Below are 27,161 nucleotides of genomic sequence, written 5' to 3'. Positions count from 1 at the left end.
CTCCCAGCAACACCACCGATCAGTTGACTGAAGGGAACACTGAGCTCGAGCTGCAGCAGGATCACATAACTGACAGACGTGACATCAGTCACTAAGAAGAAGCTGCAGCATTTGCTTGAGGACCATGGGCCCTTTCATCAGCTGATCTGACACTTGAGACCCATCCTAAGGATAAGCCATCATTACAAAAGTCCCAGAACACCCCTCTAAAGATAAAGAAACTGAACAGACCAACAATAATCTGGTACATTAGCTGGAAGTTAAGAATGGAAAAAACAAAGGGCTGAGCTAAGGGTTAATAAAAGTGACACCAAGAACACATTAGTTAAATATTTTATAGATACCTCCAGGTTTTAAAAGTAAAGAAAACAAACTGAGCTTGGCATTTTGGAGCAAGGTCGCCTCATTTCATAAAATAATTCATTCCAAATCCATTGGTACAGAGAAAGTGACCCCAACTTAACTGGTTTGTGTTATTATTGGAACGGTCCACCTCTCCTGTAGATATGTATTGTATGTGTTAATGAGATACTGAGTATACGCGTTCACCTTCTTCTGTAAAAATCCAATGCAGGCATACTGACAGATGTACAAAGAAGTGTCTGATGAGACAAAAGACAGACCGAAATAGATCCATCCTCAAAAGAAAATGGAATAACGTTCATCTCCTTAAATACCAACATCGTAGACGTGTACTGACACCAACCACTACTACAGACTACAAACCTTGACTTCCTCTTTACCTAGAATAAGAAATAAGTGCAGTTTCCTTTCTTAAAAATGATCCAATATTGGACATGATGTTAATTTAACATGTATGGATGAAGGGCAAAACTGTCGTATGATCGTTGATTTCACAGTTCTCTCCACTTCCACCAAACACTTTGGTATTTACAAGCAGGAATTTACCTTTCCATTGCCAAGATCCAAAGCAGACGACGGACAGCACTTTTCTATGTCCCTTTATAGAACAGCACTTGATTTGATGAGGTGCTACCTGCATAGGCTCTGAAACTAGCAAACAAAAGTTGCACCAAGGCCATGATGAAGTTAGCAGATGAAGGCGCCATTGTGCTTTATGTGAATGTGAAAGCCACAGAATTCATCTAAAATTGTATGAGTTAGCAAACTAGGATATTCAACAGATATGTGATGAAATCCACAATATGAAAACATGAAGTGGAAACTGCGCTCCAGGTCTAGCAGAGAGGCCCAAACCACCAAAAAAAAAAAAAAAAATTAAAAAAAAAAAAAATAATGAATAGGATATGGTCTTAAGATGTCTCCAAATGTCTGTTTCAACCCTTAAACTGCTGAAAGGGATGATCTTCACTTTAGTCCAGCCAGAAGAAATTTGACTGTGCAATTTACTGTTGTGTTACTTTGTACAGACTATGTACATTCTACAAGGTTCCTTAGTGCTACACTGCTGTACTTTTTGTCCCTGCGATTTGAGGACGTGCAAACTCCACAAAGTCATCGATGAGAACTGGCCATGCTCCTGTAAGAGTAATAGAATGCAATTAGGCAATTCTAATATAGGAGAAAACCCAATTCTGTTTACAAGCATGAAAAAGGCATACGCAATAGAAAACAAAAGTGATTTTCTTGGAGTTAAACAACGATGAGGTATCCTTAATATAGCAAATAAAACAAATGGACAAGAGTGCTTTTTTCAAGCTGTGCATTTATAGATTAGGTTATACCCAAACTGCAGCAGAAGGGCCCTGTATATTTAAGGCTGAAGCCACATGTTGCAGAAACAGAAGGAAGAAGTGTAAGAACTTCCTTAGAAAGCCAAACAACTCAAAAAATATGGCAACACTGGGTAGATCAATATCCCCAGACAAACCACAAGCCAGCATTTTAGATTGTCTTTCTATCGCTAGGTTCACACCTGCGTTCTGGTCTCCGTTCTATGGTTTCCGTCTTCTGCATGCCAGAAGACGGAAACCATAGACCGGGTCCGGCCGTGCGCGGCGGTGAGCGTTTTCGGCTCTCCGCCGCAAAACCGGATTTTTTTTATCTGGACACAGAGTGCTGCATGTCCGACTCTGTGTCCGGATTATAAAACCCGGTTTCGCGGCGGAGAGCGCAAAACGTTCACTGCTGCGCACGGCCGGACAGCTTTCTCACCCATTCAAATGAATGGGTGAGAGAGTCTCCTGCAGGTTTCCGTCTCCTGCCTCTGTTTTAGGCAGGAAACGGAAACCTAAAGTACGGAGACCGGGCGCAGATGTGAACGAGCCCTATACCTTATTTTCACACTGGATGTAAAGTATACAATCCTCTTCAAGATGCAGAAAAGCTGTAAGCAAACTCATTTTGCTTCCAGCAGTCCAACAGCATGCACTTCATATCCACATAGTGAAGCACGGTCAAAAATGTTGCTAAATGCAAAGAGGAGAGTTCTGCTTTGACAACGTTACTCAGTAACTTACAATGTTTGTTTCTTAGTCACCGCCCTCCAAAGAGTTTCAGTAATAAAAGTCTTACTTTCTTTAGCGCTCTTAAATAGATCCTTCTGTTCTTAGTGAACAAGGATTTTTTTATTGCCAGTGGGGGGGGGAACCACTTTGGTTTAGGATCAATATAGTCAATACTCACACTAGAGTTCAAGGTTTCATCTTCCATACCACCACATGAACTTCACCATTTTGGAAATACATCTGTTTGCAGGTCGTGCTATAACGCTGTATCATTCTATACTTAACCCACCCAATGTACTAAAGTGATAGACTGATGGGTACATTTTGCCTATATTGGAGCGTATTTCGGCAGTAATTTATAGCCCGCTTCATGGTACTTAGCCATATTACAAACTAGCTTCAGGTCTGTGTGTCTTTATAAATGGCAGTCTAAAGTTGTGTTCCCGCTTCAATAGTGATAAACAGAGCATAAAATTCCAAAAAGGAATAGCTAATGGGGCCCAAATCTGGTCAAGCCGATTCTAAAGGGCTAGGGTGTTTCTCAAAGTCTGTTGGCCCCTGGGGAGCTATGTAACAATTTCACTCTGATGCCAAGTGAGACTGGTTCAATACAATTGAGGATTTTAGCACATGGGCTCCATCTTATTGGAGACCTAAAATGAGTGGCTCTATGCCATAACCTAAATGGACCTGGGAACGTGCCTGCTGGGAAGGCAGGTTTTCCCAATATTGGGCATTTAGAGAGGAAGTGTAAGAGTGCGTAAGCCAAGGGGGCTTTGGTGAATGCCTCCTCGATAGATACCCTCTAGTTCCTATATTTTATTTATTAAAAAAAAGGTTCCCCAGTTTCACCTCCAACTATTGTAGGACCTATGTAAAGTTTGTTACAACCACATTACATAATTTACACCTCAACTTAAACCGATCATCTGCCCTATAATATTAAAAAGGTTGTATTTTCATGTATCCGAAACCAATAACCAACAGTCTACATGACGACTTAACAGAACACAAACTATAAATGAAGATAGTCAAACTACAAAGTGATTTCTACACTTACCTTCCTCATCATAGTTAGACATATCATCTGCTATCATTGTGCTGAAATCTAGTAAAAGGTTCCACGTGTCCTTAGGTATTGATCGTTTATGGTGTTCCTTGGTACAAGAGGAAAAGATTTTGAAGTTTCACAGTAAAATATATATGGAGAAACAGTGAACACAAGGAACGAAGAAATCAAATGGCACCCAAGTCAATGACAACACAGATATGTGATAATGACAGCTAACAAAATATTTAAATGCAATAAATCCAGTCAACACCAACCACAGGCTCTATCTAAATCCTCAGACAATTGCAAGGATATTGCTCATGGTGTGCTGCCTCCATTCAGCTGTCATTATTTTAAAGAGAGTGAAGAGAATGCCGCATTTTTTCCTTTGAAATTCTATATGATGTATAATATGGCACCATATAATTCTATGGGAGCAACATTGTATCTTTGAGAAGATACTAATAAAGCATGTGTCTGCACAAAAATGACTAGACCAGGGGTCGGCAACCCCTGGCACGCGTGGCATATCTCCCTGGCACGGCAAGACCTGCAGGAGTTGTGAGGCAGCGTCCCTTCACTGCTCTCAGGACGCTTCCCCTTCTCTGGCTGCCCTGTGTCCACCAATGAGAGGAGAGGAGAGCCCAGGAGGCGGAGCCAACATTACACAGCACAAAAACCCTGCCAGCAAAAGGGAAAGTAAAAAACAGACAATAAAAGGTGGATGCTGCGTTACTATGCCTATTAATTTCAGGCATTTGGGGTTATTAATTTAGTATTAGTAACTCCATGTGCCTCATATCAATAGCAGTTAACCCCATCATGTCCTTCACATTAACCCTTGTGTGCTTCACATAAGGGTTACTGATGTGGGAGACATATCGGGGTACTAATAATGAAGTTACTTCATTATTACCTCCATGTCTTTCACATATCAGTAACTCTTATGTGAGGCACACAAGGGTTAATGTGAGAGACATGATGGGGTTAACTGCTATTAATATGAGGCACATGGAATTACTAACTTGTAATGCACATGACCATATCTTTTATCCACAATTGAGATGAATATTGTGGACTATTATATTTTAATGGTCCCGTACACATGGCCATTGTTTTTACGTCTGTGTGTCTGGGCCAAAACTGAAGAGCTGCAAATTATGGAGCAGGTCCTATATGCGTTTCCATTTGCAGCCCTGTCAATTCATTTTTAATGTATAGGTCAGTAAAAACCACATCCGTGCCGTTTTTGTGCGCGAGGCCTAAGGGGAGCAGCACATGACTGTTTCACATGTGAAATCCAGTCAGTATGTCAGCCTGATTTACTGGCTTGAATGTGCCTGACTCCTAGTCATATAGTCATCTATGATACTAGGTGTCCCTGCCTTCCAGTGATGTTCTACCCAGTATCAATTACAGTATGGGACAGTAAGTCACTGGTTGTGTGCTGATCCCCTCAGGGGAGTGTTTTCTTGCAGATTTTGCTACAATTTTTTGAGCCAAAGCCAAGAATGGCTACAAAAGAAATGGGAAATATTTAAGATCACCTTTGGCTCCAAAAAAAAAAAAAAAAAAACGCAGCAAAATCTGCTACAAAAAAAGCTCTGCAATGTGGGGCCTCAGCCTTAGGCCCCACGTTGTGGAAATGCAGCTTCTTTTGTTGAAGGTTTTGCTGTAGTTTTTTGAGCCAAAGCCAAGAATGGCTACATAGAGAATGGGAAATATACAATAAGTTCTTATACTTCTCCCTTCTGCTGAGCCCACTCCTGGTTTTGGCTCAAAAAACCGCAGCAAAATCTGCAGCAAAAGAAGCTGCGTTTCCGAAACGTGGTGCCTCAACCTTAGGGTGTTTCTTTTCAGGTGGTGATATACTGTGTACCCAGATGCAACTATAGCCAAATCTAGTCCCTAGGCAACAGTGCTGACACTTTGGTGTAAAAGTAACCCCCATTAATTTCTGTTACCGTACTGCATGGAATTAAACCTGGCTGAAATTAATTTGTGTTTCACTTACAGAAAGGTGAAGGTACTGGCGTCCAGGGACAAGATGCAGCATACAGGTACATAGTGTTACCTGGTGTTACATCTACTGGTGTTACCTCATTCTGCTACCAGTCACATACATTATCATTAATTGTGAATTACATATGTACTTACATTGCTTCTAATGGAAAAGTACAGGTGGATCCAGGCAAATAGTGGTATATACATGTGGCTGGGAGCTCAGTATGACAGCGCCCAGGGTCGGACTGACCCGCCGGGGAATCCCCCGGTGGGCCCCGAGCCTTTACTATTAGTGCTCATTTCCCCAATGCAGAAGCATTGGTCAGGGGCCCGATCGGGATTTTCAGTGGCCGGGTCGGGCCCCTGAACCAATGCATTTGCACTGGCAAACTGAGCACTTGATAGTGGCAGGGGCCGGATCTGTAAGCTCGGGGCCCCGGCTGCTGGCAGCACTGTAATGGTTAAAGATGGCCGGCTGCCGGCAGTTTCACAGGGCCCAACACTTACACCGAGCAGCCTCCTGCCAGGGATCACTGAAGACACCGGGACAGCAGCTGCAGTAGCTATTGCTACCATCCTATGTAGAACTCTCTGCCCGGACTTTCCCCTCCCCCTCCCAGCAGTGAGTCATCGCTCACATCGTACTGTGAGGGGACAGAGAGAAGTCTGCTGCTACTGCTGCTGCGACCAGATCATCACCTTTCTACTTCACAAATGTGAGTATATTTTTTTTTCATTTTTTGGTAAAATGTAATATTTAATATGTATATGTGTACATTTTTTTAACCCTTAAGTCCTATCATGGTGTCTATCATACACCACTACCATACACATATCATTATGACAGACACCATGATAGGACTTAAGGGTTGAAGTATGTGTCTTGTATACTGTGTGAGGACTGTAAGTTTGTATACAGGTATGTGTGTGTATACACAGTATGCTATAATAATGTGTGAGTATGTATATAGGGGAGTATATATAGTATTCATATATGTATATATATGGCTTATATATGAATGTATATAAATGTATATGTGCTATAATAATGTATATGAGTGAGTGTATGGCTATATACAGTATTCATATAAGTATATATTTGACTTATATATGGTATACTAGCATGTGCCCGCGACTTAGTCTGCGGGTTGGTTGCGGCGCTGAGCCGCTTATATGTAGCGAACTTATGGTGGCTATGATCCGCCGCACGCCTTACGCCATCAGGCCCCCTCCCTACTTGCGGCTTGCCCCCCGCCCACCCATACCAGGGTTCTTCCCCCATACATGCGCTACCGCGCCCATGTGTCTTTCCCCCCCGTACGTCTGCCTGCGCCCATGCCCCGCTTTCCCTTGCGGTGCGACCACAGCCGCCCCTCCCGCTCACAGGTCCCCCCCCGTGCTCCGGTTCCTCCCCCCCAAACATCCAAACCCACAAACTTATGTATGGGTGCATTCACACGATGTAAAATGGAGAATGATCTGGCACGTATACGGCGTGTCAGATTTTGCGCGCTCAAAAAGATCCCATTGATTTCAGTGGGAGTTATGAGCGTGTACACCACGTTATTTTACGGGCGCAAAATAACGCGGCGTATAAGCTCGTAACTCCCATTGAAATCAATGGGATCTTTTTGAGCGCGCAAACTGCTGACACGCGTAGATGTGCCAGATCACACTCCACTTTACATCGTGTGAACGCACCATATGAGTGTCTAAGTAACTGTTTTTGGAAATCGCAGCATGTCACTTATACCTACAGAAACACTGGCGGTGTCCCTTAGGTATAATGGAAGCAGAAAGTCCTCAGAGGAAACCTCTGTGGAGTTTCTGTAAAAAGTGCTGCAAGAAGACTGATGTGTTGCCGCCGGGGTTTTTTTCCCACAGTGCTTTTTGGCTGCAGGACGCTGTGCTAGGCCTTGTCCTTATAGTGTGGTGTACAGTATTTTGAGATGTTAAAGAAGAGCTCTCACCACCTGGGGCACATGCAGTTTTATATACTACTAGAAAGTCAACAGTGCACTGAATTCAGCACACTGTCGGCCTCCCCGTTCTGTGCCCCCATTGAAGAGCTATCGGTGTCAGTACTGTAGCTCTTCACTGTCAGAAGGGCGTTCCTGACAGTCTGTCAGGAATGCCCCTCCTCACAGTAGCGTCTATTGCGCTGTACTGTGAGCGGTGAGGAACGCCCCCTCCCCTACTGATAATGCTCGCCCTTAGACAAGTACTGGGGGGGGGGAGCATTCCTCACTGCTCAGCTTCATGGCTGAGCGGTAAGGAACGCCCCCTCTTAGAGTACAGCGTAATAGACGCTACAGTGAGGAAGGGGCGTTCCTGACTGTCAGAAACGCCCTTCTGACACTGAATAGCTACGGTAATGGCAACGATAGCTCTTCACCGGTGGCACAGAATGGGAAAGCTGAATTCAGCGCTCTGTCAGCTTTCAAGCAGTGTATTAATCCGCATGTGCCCCAAATGGTGAAAGGTCCTCTTTAAGGATTAGGCACAACAGCGAGACGCAGTGTTTTTGAGTTTTTGTCCCCGTTGTCTCCTGCCTGTGTCTGTTCAGTCTCATGGCCTTATTTCTGGAAATCCTGCACCTAATTAGTCTTAGTGATCACATGAGGTGCAGGACTCCCGGCAAGGAGGCGCCGGCACGAGACTAAATGGACGCTGACAGCGGACAACAGAGTAACGGGGACAGGTGAAGGTGCTTTCTATTGATTTATTTTTTATTTTACACCTCTCTCCCAGCACATGGGTTGCTCCAATTCCTGGACAAATCTTTAAAGGATTTAGCCATCTTTGTAATATTGATGGTCTGTCCTTAGGATAGGCCATCAATATTACATCTGTGATGATACAACAGCCAGGACCTCTGCAGATCAGTTCTTCCAGGACATCGTACCTACAGGTAATGGTAACATTTCTAGGAGCCATGCTGATCACTTTCCATACAGTGAGTATTAGTGGGTTTAGGTAGTGCGTTGTTGTACATCAGGGGTCCTCAAACTGCGGCCCGCGGGCCACATGCGGCCCGCCAAGCACTTCTGTCTGGCCCCGCCGACAACACCGGCAGGCGTGCATTTATAATGAAGCTCCTGGGGAGCTTGGGCCAGGCCATGGAGCGCACTTCACTTTACCTATTGGAGGGCACCGCTCCCGATGTCTGTGCGACCTGCTCTGCCTCCGGCCCACTTTTTAAAAAGTTTGAGGACCCCTGTTGTACATCGTATGGTGAGCTGCATGGCTCTCGACATGTTATTACCTTTAGCTGCCCTGTCTCGGTATCGCTGGTCTGCAGGGGTCCTGATGGTGGGCCCCTAGAAACAATTCCACTAGTGGGCCCTAGACACCCCAGTCCGACCCTGACAGCACCTCTATGTTACAGTTTGTGCTATATGACTTTATTATAGGGGTCATCAGCCTTACAATTATTGTGCGGCACTCAGAGGACCTCATCTTTGATTTTTTAATTTAAAATCAGCACACCGAACAAAAAAGGTTGCCTACCCCTGGACTAGACTGTGACAGCACAGTTTTAAGCAACAATACTGAAAAGATTAGTCATAATCACCCAGCTATACTCCATACATTTTTATGCATTAGGATGTAAAGAGGGATTGTCGAAACCCCCTGGGACTTACTCTCTCCCGTACTCACTATCCCCCTCTTAATAATTCCTTGGATGCCATGGGCAATCACAATCATCATGGCTTCTAAATGTATGTATAATACCCCCCATCGAGTGCTAGTATCCATTAACCGCAGCCGAAGGCTGATCAGTGACCCTAGGTATGACCGCTTCCAGATATCTGGCTGATCCTGCCCATAAAAGAGGTTGTCACCATATGCATCGCAGTGTATACTACTGAACCAGCACCAAGTCCCCTACTGGGACAACAAAAAAGTTGAAGTGTAGATTTAAAAGATAATGTTTTTGCCATGTCATTTCTACAGAGCCCTGTAGCGGTCAGTAAAGTGGAATTCCCCAATAAATGACCCCATAGCATAACAAGCATTTTTAATCCTGGACTGAAAAGTTAAAATTGCAATTCCAGAGACACAACATTTCAGTGCACAATATATTGCGTGCCGCTTGTCAGTAAAGAGATGCTCCAAAATCTTGAAAGTGGGTTATCCTGGGAAAAACCATAAGTTTGGAATAACATATTGCACACTGGAATGACGTAATGTGCAAAGGAAAAATTGCTATTTTCCTTATCACATTTTTTTTGAAGCACTCGGGCTTAAAAGGTTTACTATACCACCTTAATACACTATGGTGGGGTTGTACAGTTTGAAGAGGTATGCGATTTTTTTGAGGTGTGCAGTTTGAAAAAGGAGATACTTCTTGGTACTTTCCACTGCACTGGCACCTTAGGGAATTTGCAAATGCGTCATGGTGCTCCAAGCAGTCTGTATCCTGCCACGTATCTAAACAAAAGTTTTCAGTCACACTTTAGGTACTTCTACACTCAGGAGAAATGGAGTATGCTTTATCTTCTTAACCTCTTGTGAAAATGAATAGTTTGGGATTAAAGAAACTTTTTAATCAGAAAAAAACCAAAATTTTTGTTTTTTTTCCCTTCATGTCCCAACGTTAATAAAATATGTGAAACAGATCAATATGGAGAGTAGGGTGGCACTACTAGATGCATGCGAGAAATATAAAAGGATGATAGGACAAGCTTCATACAACTTACTGGTGGTTCTCACAGTATATAAAGATCCAAACATAGTCCATTGAGAAAAAAGTAGAAGAACTGGGCACTCACCACATGAAGCACATGATAAAAATCCAGTCTAAAATCCATATAAAAACGTACACGCCTGCTTGTTCCCAGCGCATGCGCGATACACTCCTGTAGTTCTATGGAGAACAGGAGCGTACTGCGCATGCGCGCGTAAGTAGCCTTCAAAAAATGGACGCCGGCCGGCCTGTGCACTTGGCTCTTGCCTGCGTCCCGATGGCAGAGCAGACTGCGCAGGTGCGAGAGTGTGACCCCCAGCCGGAAGAAGACGGCAGAAGAGGCGATTGCAGAAGAAGATGGAGGCGTCGCTAGAGAGTTCTCTGGCAGCATTGGTGACGCCCCCAGTGCTGTTTGAGTGCTGGGGCCCGCCCCCAGTGCTGCGAGAGAACTCATTTGCATACCGGTGAAAAACAGTATTTCTACCGAACGGTGGGCCGAAGGCGACTGATAAAGGTAGGGGAAGACTAGCCTTTCTTAAGGCTATTCCGACGTGTTAACTAGAAAAAAAAAACACCTTATTTTAATGGTAGAATCCCTTTAAATAGTCGTAACCCTTCAATTCCATTAATCTAAAAAGAACAATTACACCAAAAATAAACTTACCAATAAAAACTTGTTCCATAAGTCTAGGAATTTAAATCTTCCATTTAGTACTAACTTCCAATAAGCAATGGCCATTTCTAAGTCTGAAAAGTGATAATATTACGTTGAGTGCCTGATACAGAGTTTAACAGATAGAGGTTATTTCAGATCTGCACAATCTAGACGTACCTAGACCTTTTTGCCCTGGATTTTTTGCAAAGTTGAATGTAAACTGATAAAAGTCCTTAAATCGCCCAGGCTCTTTTAATTCTTGTTCCATTTTCGGTAGTTGTGCTTTTAACTTTTCTATGCTGTCACACCTGCATTTATAAAGAAAATATATATGTATATATTAATTATCTGATCTTACCAAAAGAATAAACTATTAGTATAGTGAAAAAAAAAATACACACACACACAGACACCTGGGAAGGGAGTAAAAGGACAGAAGACCTTGCCTGTAAAAGCGTGAATGAAGTCTATAGTTTGCACCAATGAATGGTAAATAATTTAAACAGGACCCGTCACCAGGTCTGAAAAGCCCAAGGATATAAATCATCTCATGGGTGCTGTTACCCCGAGCAATTTGGGATTTTGTTTATCCAAATCTGTTAACCATTTCAAAGATGTAAGCCTTTTTATTGTTGATGTCACTTAACATACAGAACACAGAGACCCAGGCCCCAGAGAAACCAGTGTTACTATCCACTTGGCTAGTATACTTTAAATTTGCTTACATCTGTGGAATGGATGAATGGAATTGGATAAACAGAACATCAAAATGCTCATGGTGACAGCACCTATCAGATAAGGTGCTCCATTGGGCTTTTCAGACCTTCTGACAGGTCCTCCCTAAAGTTACCACCCATCATATCAGAATATTTGAAAACTATATACCCCATTCACAACTCTAGAATTTCATTGCCAGATGTTTGTATGTAGGTCTATGGAATGTGCTGTGTCTGATAAAGAAAAGGCCTGTACTTGATCGAGCGTCACAGCGCCCTCAATCAGCTGGTGGATGGGATGACAGTCAGCCCCCACCAATCCAATATTGATTGTCAGCTCCAACAATAGGCCATCAACTGAAAGATATTAGAAAACCCCCTATAATGGTTAAGAGTAAAGGGTTTTGTTATTTCCCTGGTATTACAGTGCAAGCAAGGTGCTAGAGCAACTAAGTAACTAGAACAGCTTTCATGAAGGATTAATAGCACATCCACCACTTACCCTAATTCGATCATCCCATCCATGAATTCCTGCTTTGAAAACTCACATTGTGTGGCTGCTCTAAATTTCCATGCAATAATTAATACACTGACGCTGGCAGGATCAAGTGCCAAATCATCACAGAACTGCTGGATACCATCTATTCCAATTTTATTTTCATCCTGAGGGTCTGCACAGCAAAAGGAAAGCATGTCTAATGGTAATGTGTTCAATTCCATAGCCAGTGAGCAAACAGGTGCATTTAAATCACATTTCTATCAGCTAGCATTGCCAAAGGGTTAATGAAGTGTATTACAGCAAAGAATGCAAATAAAGTGATGCAACGGAGACAGTACTTACCATAAACCATTACTCAAATGTTCTTTCACAGCCTAGCAAAATGATAGGCGCACACAGTATTTTAAGTAACGTTCTACGTCACTTTTCAGGTGCAAAAAAGTTGCAGGCCTCACTTTGACAAAAATTGTTGAAAGTGGCATTTTATGCCACCCACGCCACTTTCCCAAAAGGGAACATGGTGAGGCCATGCTGTTTTCTGGTATATATGACACCTAAAATTTACAGGCTGGCCTATACTTCGGTGTAGGTACACAACCCACTGGAGGATGGCCCTGCTTTATGACCACGTTCATGCCCCAGCATCATAGACCAGACAAATCTTCTGCCAGTGCAGGGATGATCAAGACTGGAGCACAAAACACTGGATTCAGTAATGTCCATCTTAAGTACAAAACATCCAAGACTGAGTACATTGCAGGATGTATATGCTTACAGTGCGTATGTATACAGCCTTGTACTATGATGTATCCATGAAAACATAGCACATGCCTCTAATGACTATACCTAGAAAAACATATACTGTCAGAGGAAGTTTCACTACAGTTCTTCTATCACCTTTCACATAATGGTAGGAGGTTTAGCAGCTAGTTTGCTCTGAGGTGTAAGGGGGCATTAACACCTCCGCTGCTTTAAACTACCTTTCCCTAGAATACAGCACATTTGTAAAAGCCTATAGATTTTTTTTTAATTTTTTTTTTATACCACACATTTTGATAGGTTGAGGGCTTGTGCTAACACAAAAAAAAAAGTTTCCCCCGTCAATTTGCACTCTGCGCCTCATAATGAGAATTTTGCATGGACAAGTATTCAGACCCTTTTCTATGAAACCTGCAAGTTATCTCTGAGGGCCTCTAGTTACTCTTGATCATCTTTGAGATGTTTCTAAACCAGGCCTGGTGTCCAGGTGAGGATTTGGAAATGGGCCACCCAGTCTAAGGCCGGGTTCACACGGGGTATTTTGGACCGAAATTTGACACGGAGGCAGCCTCAGATTCCGGCCCACAATACGGGTAGCTGTGACTGGATGCCGATGCACTGCACTGGCATCCAGTCACAACACTCTGCTCCAGATTAGGCCCAAATGAATGGGCCTAGTCGGGAGGGAGTGTCTTCAGGCGGATGTCACGAGGTGAATCCATCTGAAAGATTGAGCATGTCGCTTTTTTTTTTTCCAGGAGCCGTTGAAATAAATGAGAGCCGTTTTTTTTTGTCAGGATTTTGAGGCTGATTCCACCTCAAAATCCTGACCAAAATACCCCGTGTGAACTCAGCTTAAGGTCTCAGAGCTAAAAATGCACAGATGATAACTACATGGAGGCACAAATCTGGAGGGGAAAAAAAAAAATCCAGTCTGACAGAGCTTAACTGTATCTGTAGAGAAGAATAGAAACTAATCTCTTCCAAAGGTTCTTCAACCAAGTACTGTAAGGAGCTGTTCACACAGAAGAATTCGGATTTTGCCCCTGAATCTGGAGCAGATTCATCCCAGAATCCCATCGTGGCTAGACCGCAGTGAAAATGCCGGCGGCGGAAAATGATGAAAAATTCCTCTTTTTCCTCCATGTGAAGACACCCTAAAGGGTCTGTTTATATATCTCAGAGCAGTATTTTAGTTTTACCTTTTCAAATTTTCAAAGATTTCAAACATTGGAGCAGATTTACTAATATGGGTAGTAAGTGTTAGACACTATATTATTCTAGACCGTCCTAAACTGCACCAGATTTATCAAAGTGTCTGATGCCGTGTTATAAATTTAACAGACTGTATATTCTAAATACACCACTTATTAGTTGGCTTACATGGGTGGGGATAGAACCTGTAATAAGGGCGTTTTATTGGCATGTTGTTTTACATGTTTTTTTAATTATTGCTTTTTTTTGGGGGGGGGGGGGGGCGATTTTCCCTGTAACTGGGGCTGGTACATTTAGCCCTAGTTACAGGGGGAATGTAACCTCCTTCACGTTACTATAGAGCTGATGTGGGTCCTGTTCATGATTGTTTACTCTTGTAATGGAAGATAAAGTTCTAGATGCACTTCTCTGTGACAGCTAGTGTCCATTGCTGTCATCCTATGACACAAGGCAGCAACTGGTTTTTAAGGGGGAGTCGACACTACTGTTACTAACACACTGAGGTACAAAGAGCAGTGATACAAACCCCCCCCCCCCAAAAAAAAAAAAAAAAAAAGAAAAAAGAAAAAAAAAGAAAAAAAAAAGCCAAACATTTTATTATGTATACAAATTTAAAACCCATACATAATTGGTATTGCCACTACTGGAACAACCAATATTAAGAGTAACAACATTTATCCTTCATTGTAGAACTTTTATTTGTTGGGAAGGGATGAATGGGGAAAGAAAAAAGAAAAGGGATTAAAACTTTAGTCAATACATCCTATGTACCAATAAAATCTACTACTCTAATCACAAAAAGCAACTTATCATATAGAAGTGATGGAGGGGGAAAAAACAAACAAACAAAAAACATTATGCTTTCAGAGTATAGACACAAAACAATTTTTTTAAAGGATTTTTAATGTGCAAAATAGATAAACATTTAATTTTTTTTTTTATATATATATATATATATATATACATATATATATATATATATATATATATATATACACACACATATATATATATATATATATATGTGTGTGTAAAATAAACATAACATAACTTATGATATAGGGAAAAACATAAAAAAAAACTATGGTGGAACTGCAGATTACCGTACTTTTAAATACATTGAGGGGAAATTATTAATGCTGGTATTTCTTATCGCAGTCTCAATTCAGACTCTTGAGTGCAAAATATGCCTGAATTATTAAAAGACCCAGACTTCTTAATCATTTTACTGCATCTTGGGAGGTACCCTGTGGCAAAACTACAAGCTACGCCAGGTCCAATATACATAATTTTTCTGCCGTAAGTTAATAAATCTATTGAGCCGAAGCCTGGGTGGATCTCTGCCCAGTTTTCTTAAATGTGGTGAGCAGGTCAGAAAATGGAGAAAGTGACACACTACTGAGCCATATATGTACTCCTCCCTTGCTCAGTCAGTTTCTATTATGTTCATATTGAAAACATTGTCTTAATAAATGTTGATTGAACATTTTTCATTTTTACCAGACTAGCACACTTACTTTAGTAAACTCTCCCCATTAGCTATACGTCCAAATGATACAATTGTACAACACATCCTGCAAAAAAAGTCCTGATATGGCTGTATTCATAGAGAATATAAAAATAAATAAGTCATACCTTTAAAGAAATCAGTGAAAAAAACGTGAAAAATCAATCATTTCTGCGCCCACTATTCAGCACTCGCCATGTACTTACCCTTGTATCTATTATAAAGCTGCTCTAATTTTTTCCTGTCCAATGCTCCTTTTACACTCTCTCGGATATAGAGTTCTGGGTTCTGAAAAAAGTTGTCTGTGGCCACATCTAGCTTCCAGTCATTCTGTGACAGGCAACTTACTGCAGTCTTTTCACTAGATTGTGTGAAGATCATAAACTGACGAACCTTATCTTTCTGCGAGGATTTCAACTTGTTCTGTGGAGGACAAGACAAATGGGAAATAAATAACCAACTTGGACCATAGAAGGAAGAGTATGTACTCACTCAGGACAAGACAGGAGTGTCTATTAGGCCGTGTTCAGATGCAAATTCTGCACCACAAATTACACTGGAATAGACATGAAAAGGATTAAAGGGATTGGCCACTTTCAAACAAATATTGAGAGATCATATGTTATTGTTTGTATAATAAAAACTTACAGTTTTCCAACACACTTTCTGAATCAATTCCTCTCGGTTTTCTAGGTCTCTACTTGCGGTCATTCATTCTGCTACTTCCAATGGATAAGAACCAGTGCAGGGTCATGTGACGTACACACAGCTCATCATCAGGCAGATGTAACCAGCTGTGCACCTGCGTGTACATCACATGACCATGGACTATACATCACATGACCATGGACTGGTTCTTATCCTTTGGAAGTAGCAGAATGAATGACAGCAATCAGAGATCTGGAAAACTATGAAGTATATTAGAAAATGGTACACATTTTATTATACAAACAATAACTCTGATCTCTAAATATTAGTCTGAAAGTGGCCAACCCCTTTAAGATTCACAAATAGAGGTAAAAGTCTATTGGATTTCTCAACGCTGATTTGCAAGCAGAATTGCAACAGGTTTATTCCACACATTCTAACCTGTTGCATGTGAACACAGCTTTATACCAGACATAACCATCTCCCATGTATCTGCTGCCATCTAGAAAAAAAACCAAAATAATAGCCATCAGTTACTGTCCATATGTGTCTGTTATGATAGGTGTCTGTTTTTTTTGTGGTTTTTTTTTTTTTTTTTTTGGGGGGGGGGGGGGGTGGTTTTTAAACGGACACATTCTGAGCAGACATCAATGGTAGTATGAACCCTACCTTATTTTGGATGACAAACCTGTATTTTTACTGCCCAGTCTATGTTTTCTCTTAGGCAGAAGACTGAAAATTGTCAGAATGCATGTCCGACTTTGTGTCCGGTTAAAACAAACAAACAAACAAACAAACAAAAAAAAAACGTTTTCAAAGCAGAGAGCACAAAACGCTCACCGGCGTTCATAGCCGGACACTTTTCAAACCCATTCATTTGAATGGGTTTGAAAAATGCCTGCAGGTTTCCGTCTCCTGCCCTGTTTCTGGAAATGGAAACCTGAAAGCGGAGACCCGGGTGCAGATGTGAACAAGCCCTTAGTGTACACCTGCTGTGAAATACTGATATTAGGAAAATCTATTAGGAATATTCATACTAGAGCCTTTCACCAACTCAAAAAACATCATTCCAGGTTACCCTCTTACCACAGCTGTGGTTGCACATACAGAAGTGTGAAGACCACCAAAGTTTGACCCTACAAGAGGCCTTTCCACAAGCTGCACCACACACTGGCACAAATCATTCAGGCGCACTTCATAGTATTGATCACAAATAAGCATCCTGATGCCATGCATCACAGTTTATCCAGAGTAGTTCACTTGATACCTACAGAATCCAAACCTGTCGGACAGGTCTTCTTGACGTATTATTAAACTAGGACAGGAAACTGTTCAAGAGCTGTACATTTCTAGCATGCCTGAAAACAACTGCTCATGAATGATGTGGAGCAACAAAGAATATCTCATTTTAATTCACTGTAAGGCGATAATGCTGCATTTTACGGTACCTACAAAGTGGATGGGATTCAGGCTTCCATCCACACATTGCAGAAAATCTGCAGTGGAAATGTTGTGTAAATCGCAGCATGTCAATTATATTGGTATTTTTCAAATGGGTATAACAGAGGCAGAAAGTCCACAGAGGAAAACTCTACAGACTTTGTGAAAAACGCCCCGGTCTTTTCCGCAGTGTTAATTGATGACCTATCCTTAGGACAGGTTATCGAACAAAGATCAACAGAGTTTTAACAACCGAACCCCCAGATGATCAGTTGTTTGAAGAGGCTGCACAGCAGCAGTGCTTGGGATCGCAGCTCAGCCCATTCACTTGAATGGGACTAAGCTGCAAACAGTTCATGTGACCAATGCATGTGGAATCACATGACCTGTGAAGCAGCGTTCAGGGAGTGGCACTGCTACTTTGAATAGCTGATTCACATTAATTAAAAACTCCAAGACAAGGCATTTAACTGGTCCCCAGCTCCAATAGTACTGCGAAAGAATAGAAATGGTCTGCTGTCATACAAGATTAAACGTCCCTGCATTTTAGTATTTATTGGTAGGACATTCAACAGACAACACAAAGGGTTGTGTAACACTAAAACTGGCCAATACAAAATGTGTGTAATGTGTATGGGGGTGTCCTGACTCTTCCCAAAAGCAGAGGTCAGAAGGAAGAAGGTTAGGCATGTTGGATTTCATGCCTAACCCTAATGCCCTTTCCATTGTTCACATCTGGTTTCAGCACAAAAACAGGGAGACACCAAACTGGGATCTGCGGGTAACTGCTTTTTAAGTGGAGAGGCTCTCCATCTTTTGAGTTCCCATGTGGACCCAAATGATGGAGAGCCAAACGCTGTGTATGCCAAAACACTGTACTGGGTAAACAATAAAACATTACAGGGGAAATGAATGATCATTTGTACAATTGTGCCTTCCCACATAGTTTGCATCAGCCTACCTAAAAGCGTGAGCCCATAGAGCAGGGCTCAGAAACCTTCGGCACTCCAGCTGTTGTGAAACTACAACTCCCAACATGCTCCATTCACTTCTATGGGAGTTCCAAGAACAGTGTAGAGCAAGTATGCATGCTGGGAGTTGTAGTTTTACAACAGCTGGAGTGCCGAAGGTTGCCTACCCCTGCCACCGAATTTGCTTATTCACCCTCCCCCCCAGTATTATTCTATGTAATAGGGCCTCAAAGGGTTTGTCCTATCAAAATCAAATTCCTTATCTGCAAGATAGTAAATAAGTGTCACATTGTTAGAGGCCTGACTGCAGAGGAGATCTGAAAGTCCCCCATACCTCCACCATGCAAATATAGTGCCAATCTACTTGCGTGACTGACACTGCATTCACTGCTATGGGGCTGCCAGAGACTGAAGTCCCCCCCCCCCCCCTCGTTCTCCTGATTGCTGGGGGAACCAGCGGTCAGACCTCCAGTGACGTGATATCTAGAGTGGAAATGTATGTCTTTAATATGAAATTCCCTTAAATGTTTTTGTGTCGCTGCACTAAGGCTGGGTTCAGACGGAGTTTTCTGGATCGGATTTTGACGTGTAATCCGCGTCAAACTCCGGCTCAAGAAAAACACCTCCCGTTCACTTCAATGGGGGCTGGTAATTTCCTTTTTCCGCGAGCGGAAAAAAGAAGCTACATGCACTTTCTTCAGGCGGTTTCAGCCGCGGACACTACCTCCCAACGGGGCTTATTCATTTGGGCCTAATCTGGAGCAGAATGCTGCAACTGGATGCCAGTGTACTATATGCACTGCAGCAGCATCCAGTCGTGGCTAGCCATTTTATGGACTGGATTCTGAAGCGGCCTCCGCCTCAAAATCCGGTCCAAAAAACGCCATCTGACCCCAGCCTAAGACCTTTGCATTCACACTACGGATACGGTGACTGATTCTGAACGTGAAAACACGTTCAGAATCAGCGCGTATAAAGCAGATCCCATTCATTTCAATGGGAGCCGGCATACGAGCGCTCCCCATTGAAATGAATGGGCTGCTTTTTTCTCTATGAGCGCTCCCATTGATGTGAATGGGAAGCGCTCACGTGTACGGCTCGCCGTGTGAAGGGACCTGGCGCTCGGCTCATTCCGAGCTGTACACATGAGCGCTTCCCATTCACTTCAATGGGAGTGCTCATAGAGAAAAAAGCAGCCCATTCATTTCAATGGGGAGCGCTCGTATGCCGGCTCCCATTGAAATGAATGGGATCTGCTTTATACGCGCTGATTCTGAACGTGTTTTCACATTCAGAATCAGTCACCGTATCCGTAGTGTGAATGCACCCTTATAATGGTTTGTGCTGCACATGCTAAATAGTGACATTCCTCCACTGAAGCAGAGGTATGGAGGTAGAGTTTCACCCAGTTTTGGGTGGAGACAGAAAAAAAAAAAAAAATGATACCAACTCTGGCTTCAAAATAAAATGAGCAATTACATTAAACAAATACTGATGATGTATAATGAATTAGATGCATCAGAGGAACGTCGCTGTTCATAACAGATAGAATAGTCAGTGGTTTGGCCTACCACTCCATAGCACTGCTTTGAAGGCCAGAATGCTTAAATGATGGCACTGAAAGGACTGATGTATAATAAATTTACTATAGTAAAATGGTAACAAGTTATAAATGAAGGAGTCAGAATGTGGCTATATGGAAGGGTCAGAAGTTTGGCTTACAACTCTACATGCATTGAAGTAATGTTAATGGATTCTATAAGAGCCATGGCATCCAGGCCAAAATAAAGACAGAATTCCAAATGTCTTAATGTGATACAGAGAGGTTACCCCACAATCACATTTTACAGTATATCATCACCAGGACAGGTTGTGGCATTGATAGTTAGAGGTTCCAGCACTGAAACAAACACTGAACCCCAATTTAAACAGAATGCTGGCTGCACAAGTGATTCTCCATTAAATCCTTATGGGACTAATGGAGGCAGCCCGCAGTTATCATCATCCTTACCAAAGACTGAGTGGAGTGGAAGCATACATGCATGACCATTCTCATAGTCTATGCTATATACTTAACGCCTATCCTGTGCATAGGTGTGCAGTTTACATTGTTGGATCCCACTTTAAGGAGAAGCTAATTTCTGTGAGCACACTAATAAACGTATGACAATTTCTGTTTCAGTATGAAGTTTAAACCTAAAAGACCAGGATGTGAGCTGTTTACATGTAGAGAGATATAGGTGCATCACCCTGCTCACAGTACTAATCCATGCACAGAGATATACGTGTATCTTCCAGGTCACAGCAAAAGAACATATCTATTACAGTATGATGTTCAAGCCCAAAAGGCCAGGGCGTGAGCTGACTGAATGCACAGAGATATACATGTATCTCCCTGGTCAAAGCACTAGTCCATGCACAGAGATGTACATCTATCTCCCTGGTCAAGGCACTAGTCCATGCACAGAGATGTACATGTATCTTCCTGGTCAAGGCACTAGTCCACGCAGAGATGTACACCTATCCCCCTGGTCAAGGCACTAGTCCACGCACAGAGATGTACACCTATCCCCCTGGGTCAAGGCACTAGTCCATGCACAGAGATGTACACCTATCCCCCTGGTGAAGGCACTAGTCCATGTACAGAGATGTACATGCATCTCCCTGGTCAAGGCACTGGTCCATGCACAGAGATGTACATGTATCTCCCTGGTCAAGGCACTGGTCCATGCACAGAGATGTACATGTATCTCCCTGGTCAAGGCACTGGTCCATGCACAGAGATGTACATGTATCTCCCTGGTCAAGGCACTGGTCCATGCACAGAGATGTACATGTATCTCCCTGGTCAAGGCACTGGTCCATGCACAGAGATGTACATGTATCTCCCTGGTCAAGGCACTGGTCCATGCACAGAGATGTACATGTATCTCCCTGGTCAAGGCACTGGTCCATGCACAGAGATGTACATGTATCTCCCTGGTCAAGGCACTGGTCCATGCACAGAGATGTACATGTATCTCCCTGGTCAAGGCACTGGTCCATGCACAGAGATGTACATGTATCTCCCTGGTCAAGGCACTGGTCCATGTACAGAGATGTACATGCATCTCCCTGGTCATGGCACTGGTCCATGCACAGAGATGTACATGTATCTCCCTGGTCAAGGCACTGGTCCATGTACAGAGATGTACATGCATCTCCCTGGTCATGGCACTGGTCCATGCACAGAGATGTACATGCATCTCCCTGGTCATGGCACTAGTCCACGCACAGAGATGTACATCTATCTCCCTGGTCATGGCACTGGTCCATGTACAGAGATGTACATGTATCTCCCTGGTCAAGGCACTGGTCCATGTACAGAGATGTACATGCATCTCCCTGGTCATGGCACTGGTCCATGCACAGAGATGTACATGCATCTCCCTGGTCATGGCACTAGTCCACGCACAGAGATGTACATCTATCTCCCTGGTCATGGCACTAGTCCACGCACAGAGATGTACATCTATCTCCCTGGTCAAGGCACTGGTCCATGTACAGAGATGTACATGCATCTCCCTGGTCAAGGCACTGGTCCATGTACAGAGATGTATATGTAGCTCCCTGGTCATGGCACTGGTCCATGTACAGCTATCTCCATGGTCATGACTGTTACATATGTCATAAACATCTGCATAGTGATAAATAGCAAGGAAGACAGCAAACACTAAACTAAGGAAGGCTGGTGACCGCCAATACAGCCCAGACATGACAACTGTGCTGTGGCCCACCTGCCTGCTACACAACTAGGTACATTTGATGTTCAGCATTGTAGGAAAGCTGGGTGACCTAATGGCAGCTGTACTTGTCATCCAGCAACAGATACCATTAGGAAACAAGTAGAATGAATGTGTGAACATGGCAGGTTCAGAGGAGTCTCATGTGAGCAGCTCATGGACACATAGGATATACATTACACAGGGCAGTGTGAGGCCTGGATATGACGGACAGGGCACACAGGACAATACGCAGGTTCGCAGCCCTTTCCTTGCTCCAGGTCAGAATATTACATGGACTAGGCCCTGCCACCCCGCACTCAAGTATCACTAGTGCCCAGCTAGGAGTCATTCCCCACGGCCAGTGGCTGTGTAACGCCGCGGTACACTGGAGGCCTTCCCAGCTGCAGGCCCTGTGCACTGTACCGGCATAAGGAAGGCCACAGAGGCAGCAGCAGGCCCGGTGCTCTCACTCACCATGTTGGTGCTCGGCCTCCCGGTGAGTGTGAGTGGTGCTCTCCGCTCTCACGGGCTCTCTGCGATCTCGCTCATGCGCAATGATGCTGCGGCCTGCGGCACGTATGGAGAGATGAGGCCGGCACAGGCAGGCACTCTGCGCCGGGGACACACAGTCTGGGAGGCCGCTGAGAGACAGCTGCGACACAGGGGGCGGAGAGAGAGAGGTTGCGGGGGGAAGAGAGTGCAAGGCTGCTAGGTAGGAGGACAGGGCAGTGTCCGCATTATTATAGGTTAGCCTCCATAACGTCTGACCGTAACTGGGAGCCAAAGCCTTGTAGTACGCCTTGCCGCAGGAAGGATACTTACCTCATAGGAATGGGGCAGAACTATGGGGAAGACATTTACCACAGTAACAAGTATTCTTCCTATGGGAGATATCCAGAAACTGGACGAATAAGAATTCTTATGGCATTGGAAAGCTACGTGAAAACATACAAAACTGGCACACAAATGGTTAAATGAGCTGGAGTCACTAAGCAGGGGGCACTCCGCAGCCGACACCAGGCAGCCCCCAAACTGATAGTGGGAATGAGAAGTGGCATCAAACTTTATGTAACTGATCACACCATGAAAGATGCCCCGCATTACTATCAGCCACATTTTACTGATCTGAATAAGTACAGTGACTTGCAAAAGTATTCACACCCCTTGAACTTTTTCACATTTTGTCACCTTACAACCACAAACTTACACTAGGTTCACACCTGCATTCGGGCTTCCATTCAGAAGATCCGCTTAGGAAAAAAAAAGTGGTGACCTACGGACCCCTTGGACTATAATGGAGTACGTCGAGTTTCCGCCCGGTTTAGAACCGAAAAGGGCGAAAAATGCAGAGAGAAAAGCGCTGCTTGGAAAAGGGAACAGAATCCCCGAATAGCGGTTCCAGCGCTATTGTGAACCCAGCCTTAAATGCATTGTATTGAGAGTTTAAGTGATAGACCAACACAAAGTAGCAGATAATTGTGAAGTGGCACAAAAATGATACATGGTTTCTAAAATTTTAATCAAATAAAAATCTGAAAAGTGTGATGTGCAAAAGTGTTCATCCCCCTGTGCACTGATACCCCTATATAAAATCCAGTGCAATCAATTGTCTTCAGAATTCGCTGTGTAATTTAGTCTTAGTGTAAATACACCTGTTCTGTGAAGGCCACAGTGGTGTGTTAGAGAATACTAGTGAAGAAACAGCATCATGAAGACCAAGGAACTCACCAGACAGGTTAGAGATAAAATTGTGGAGAAGTTTAAAACAGGGTTAGGTTATAAAAACATATCCCAAGCTTTGAGCATCAACAAGGAGCACTGTTCAATCCATAATCCAAAAATTAAAAAAGTATTCTACAACTGAAAACCTACCAAGACATGGCTGTCCACCTAAACTAACAGCTTGAGCAAGGAGATCACTAGTCAGTGGAGCAGCTAAGAGACCCATGATCACTCTGAAGTAGCTGCAGAAATCCACAGTTCAGGTGGGAGAATCTGTCCACAGGACAACTATATTGTGTTCTCTACAAATCTGGTCTTTATGGAAGAGTATAAAGAAGAAAACCATTTTTAACATAAAGAGTGCCATTTGCAGTTTGAAACATGTCATGTGGTGGACACAGCAAACCTGAAAGAAGGTGCTCTGGTCAGATGAGACCAGATGAGTTGAATTTTTTTGGCCTAAATGCAAATCGCTGTGTGTGCCGGAAAAGTAACACTGCTCATCACCCTGAACACATCATCCCCACTCTGAAACAAGGCAGGGGCAGCATCATGCTGTGGGGAGGCTTTTCTTCAGCAGGGACAGAGAAGCTGGTCAGAGTTGATGGGAAGATGGATGGAGCTACATACAGGGAAGAAAACCTGTTGGAGGCTGCAAAAGATTTGAGACTGGGAAGGAGATTCACCTTCCAACAAGACAATGACCCTAAACATACAGCCAGAGCTGCAGTGTAGTGGTTTAGATCAAAGAATACTCATGTGTTAGAAAGGCCAGACCTAAATCCCATTGAGCGTCTGCGGCAAGACTTGAAAATTTTCATAGACGCTTTCCATCCAATCTGGCTGAGTTTGAGCTATTTTACAAAGAAGAATGGGCAAAAATCTCAGTCTCTAGATGTGCAAAGCTGGTGGAAACAGAACCTAAAAGACTTGCAGATGTAATTGCAGTGAAAGATGGCTCTACAAAGTATATATAGTATGATATAGGTGGCTGAGTACTTTTGCACGTCATACTTTTTTAGATTTTTATTTGATTACACTTGACAATTACCTGCTACTTTGTGTTGGTCTATCATTTAAACTCAATAAAATACATTCAAAGGGGTTTTCCCATCTCCGTTTCAGCAGTTTTGCCTGCTGTCTCCTCGTCTCACTTCCTGTATTCACCCACCCTCCCCTCCCAGCTTGCTAAACAGGACACTATGAAGTATCACAATATTTATTATGATTATTAGAAATCTAATATTAATGCAGATCACATAATCTGCACATGTTTGTAAAGAACGGACTCAGGCTGGGTTCACATCTGCGTCTGGTATCTGTTGGCTTGCAAACCGTTTTAAGAGAAAATGGTTTGGTACAAAAAGGTTTCCAAACAGATATACTGGGGATACCTGATTCAGTTTTTTTCAATGGATTAGTAAATAGGTGTCCATTCAAAGAAAAACCTGACCATTTGTGTTAGTTTATAATTCCTTTGTGTCCGTTTTTGACCAATCCGTCTTTTTTTTTTCTGCCCCATTCTTCATTCTGAGCATGCACAGATGAAACTCATTGCTATTCATTTGTAATCCGTTTTCCATAGATCTCAATGTGAAAAAAAAATGGATTGGTTGCTGTTCTTCTGGAATCCTTTTCAGTATGGAGACAAAGTCCAGCATGTCTGACTTTGTGTCCTGCTGAAAAAAAACAGTTCCCCCACAGAGAGGCCACAGGTGGACACTGACGGTCACCTTTAAAAACCCATTGAAATGAATGGGTTTTAAAGCTAACCACCAGGAAGCCGTCCCCTATGCAGTTTCTCAGGGCTGAAGACAGAAAGTTGATGGAATGGCACAGGGTGGACACCAGGCACAAGTGTGAACGCCCCCTTACTTTTAAAACACATTGAAATTAATGGGTTTTAATCTGGACAGTTTGAAATCAGTATTGGAAGATTTTAAATACTGATTTAGGGTGAGTTCACACTACGTAAACGGCAGCTTATTCTGAACGTAAAACACGTTCAGAATAAGCGGCATATAAAGCAGTTCCATTCATTTCTATGGGAGCCGGCATACGAGCGCTCCCCATAGAAATGAATGGTCCGCTTTTTTCACTACGAGCAGTCCCATTGAAGTGAATGGGAAGTGCCCGTGTGTACGGCTAGCTCTGCTCATTCCAAGCCGTACACGCCAGCACATCCAATTCACTTCAATGGGACTTCTCGTAGTGAAAAAAGCAGCCCATTCATTTCTTTGGGGAACGCTCGTATGCCGGCTCCCATAGAAATGAATGGAGCTGCTTTATACGCCGCTTATTCTGAATGTGTTTTATGTTCAGAATAAGCTGCCGTTTACGTAGTGTGAACTCACCCTTAGAATGGATTTGCCAAATGCAGATGTGAAGTGTTATCTGTGTGTTTACATAGAGAGATAACAGATCAGGCTTTATCAACAAACTGCAATTAGCTGAACTGATTGTCCTGCTGACAGAGCTGTTGATAACAGTGAGAGCAGTGAGTGACTTGGTCCTGCTTATCACGCAGGTCAGGCACTATGGAAACCAGATGTAAACAATGGGAGGAATAATTTCACATAGTAGGAAAACAAAACAACATTTCTAAAGCAATATATTTAAGAAGAGTCTTCAATTTACATAAGCTACCAGTATAGATAGGATCCTTGAGATGGGAATACCCCTTTAAGTTTGTGGTGACAAAATGTGAAAAAGTTCAAGGGATATGAATAAGCAAGGCGCTGTAAATGATATTCTCAATTAAATGACATTGGGCCACTGATCTCATAATGTTCACACAAGGACATTAGGCATCATATGAAAACTGAGTCCAGGCTGGCCCAAGATAGTTCTGTACATAAAAACTGGCATCACAGTGGGCAGAATTTATCGACCTGAATAAGTAACTGATGTATTCAAATGGTTAAATGATTTTGGCCCACTAATCCCACAATGGAGCTTTGGAATTATAAAACAAAAAATACTTGCAGGTACTGGGAGATATAGAAAATAAAAAAGAATATTTACTGCATTCTCTCTCCATTCCTTCATTGGGCCAGTTACCACCTCTGCAACTCTGCTTCTATATAGCGCT

At 43.0% G+C, this 27,161-nt stretch overlaps 1 protein-coding gene across 1 annotated transcript; it reads right to left on the bottom strand.

Moving 5' to 3' along the window:
* Window positions 1-212: 212 nt before the first annotated feature.
* Window positions 213-23,062, bottom strand: DCUN1D1 (defective in cullin neddylation 1 domain containing 1). Its single transcript, XM_075268664.1, has 7 exons — window positions 22,823-23,062; window positions 15,732-15,948; window positions 12,048-12,216; window positions 11,007-11,137; window positions 10,839-10,921; window positions 3,490-3,586; window positions 213-1,501 (listed from the first exon to the last, which is right to left on the bottom strand). The coding sequence occupies exons 1-7, from the start codon at window positions 22,823-22,825 to the stop codon at window positions 1,422-1,424; spliced, it is 780 nt and encodes a 259-aa protein (XP_075124765.1). The 5' UTR covers window positions 22,826-23,062; the 3' UTR covers window positions 213-1,421.
* Window positions 23,063-27,161: the final 4,099 nt, after the last annotated feature.

Source organism: Leptodactylus fuscus, chromosome 3 (genome assembly GCF_031893055.1).
Source record: "Leptodactylus fuscus isolate aLepFus1 chromosome 3, aLepFus1.hap2, whole genome shotgun sequence".
Lineage (NCBI taxonomy): Eukaryota > Metazoa > Chordata > Amphibia > Anura > Leptodactylidae > Leptodactylus > Leptodactylus fuscus.
This window is presented reverse-complemented; position numbering and strand designations above follow the sequence as displayed.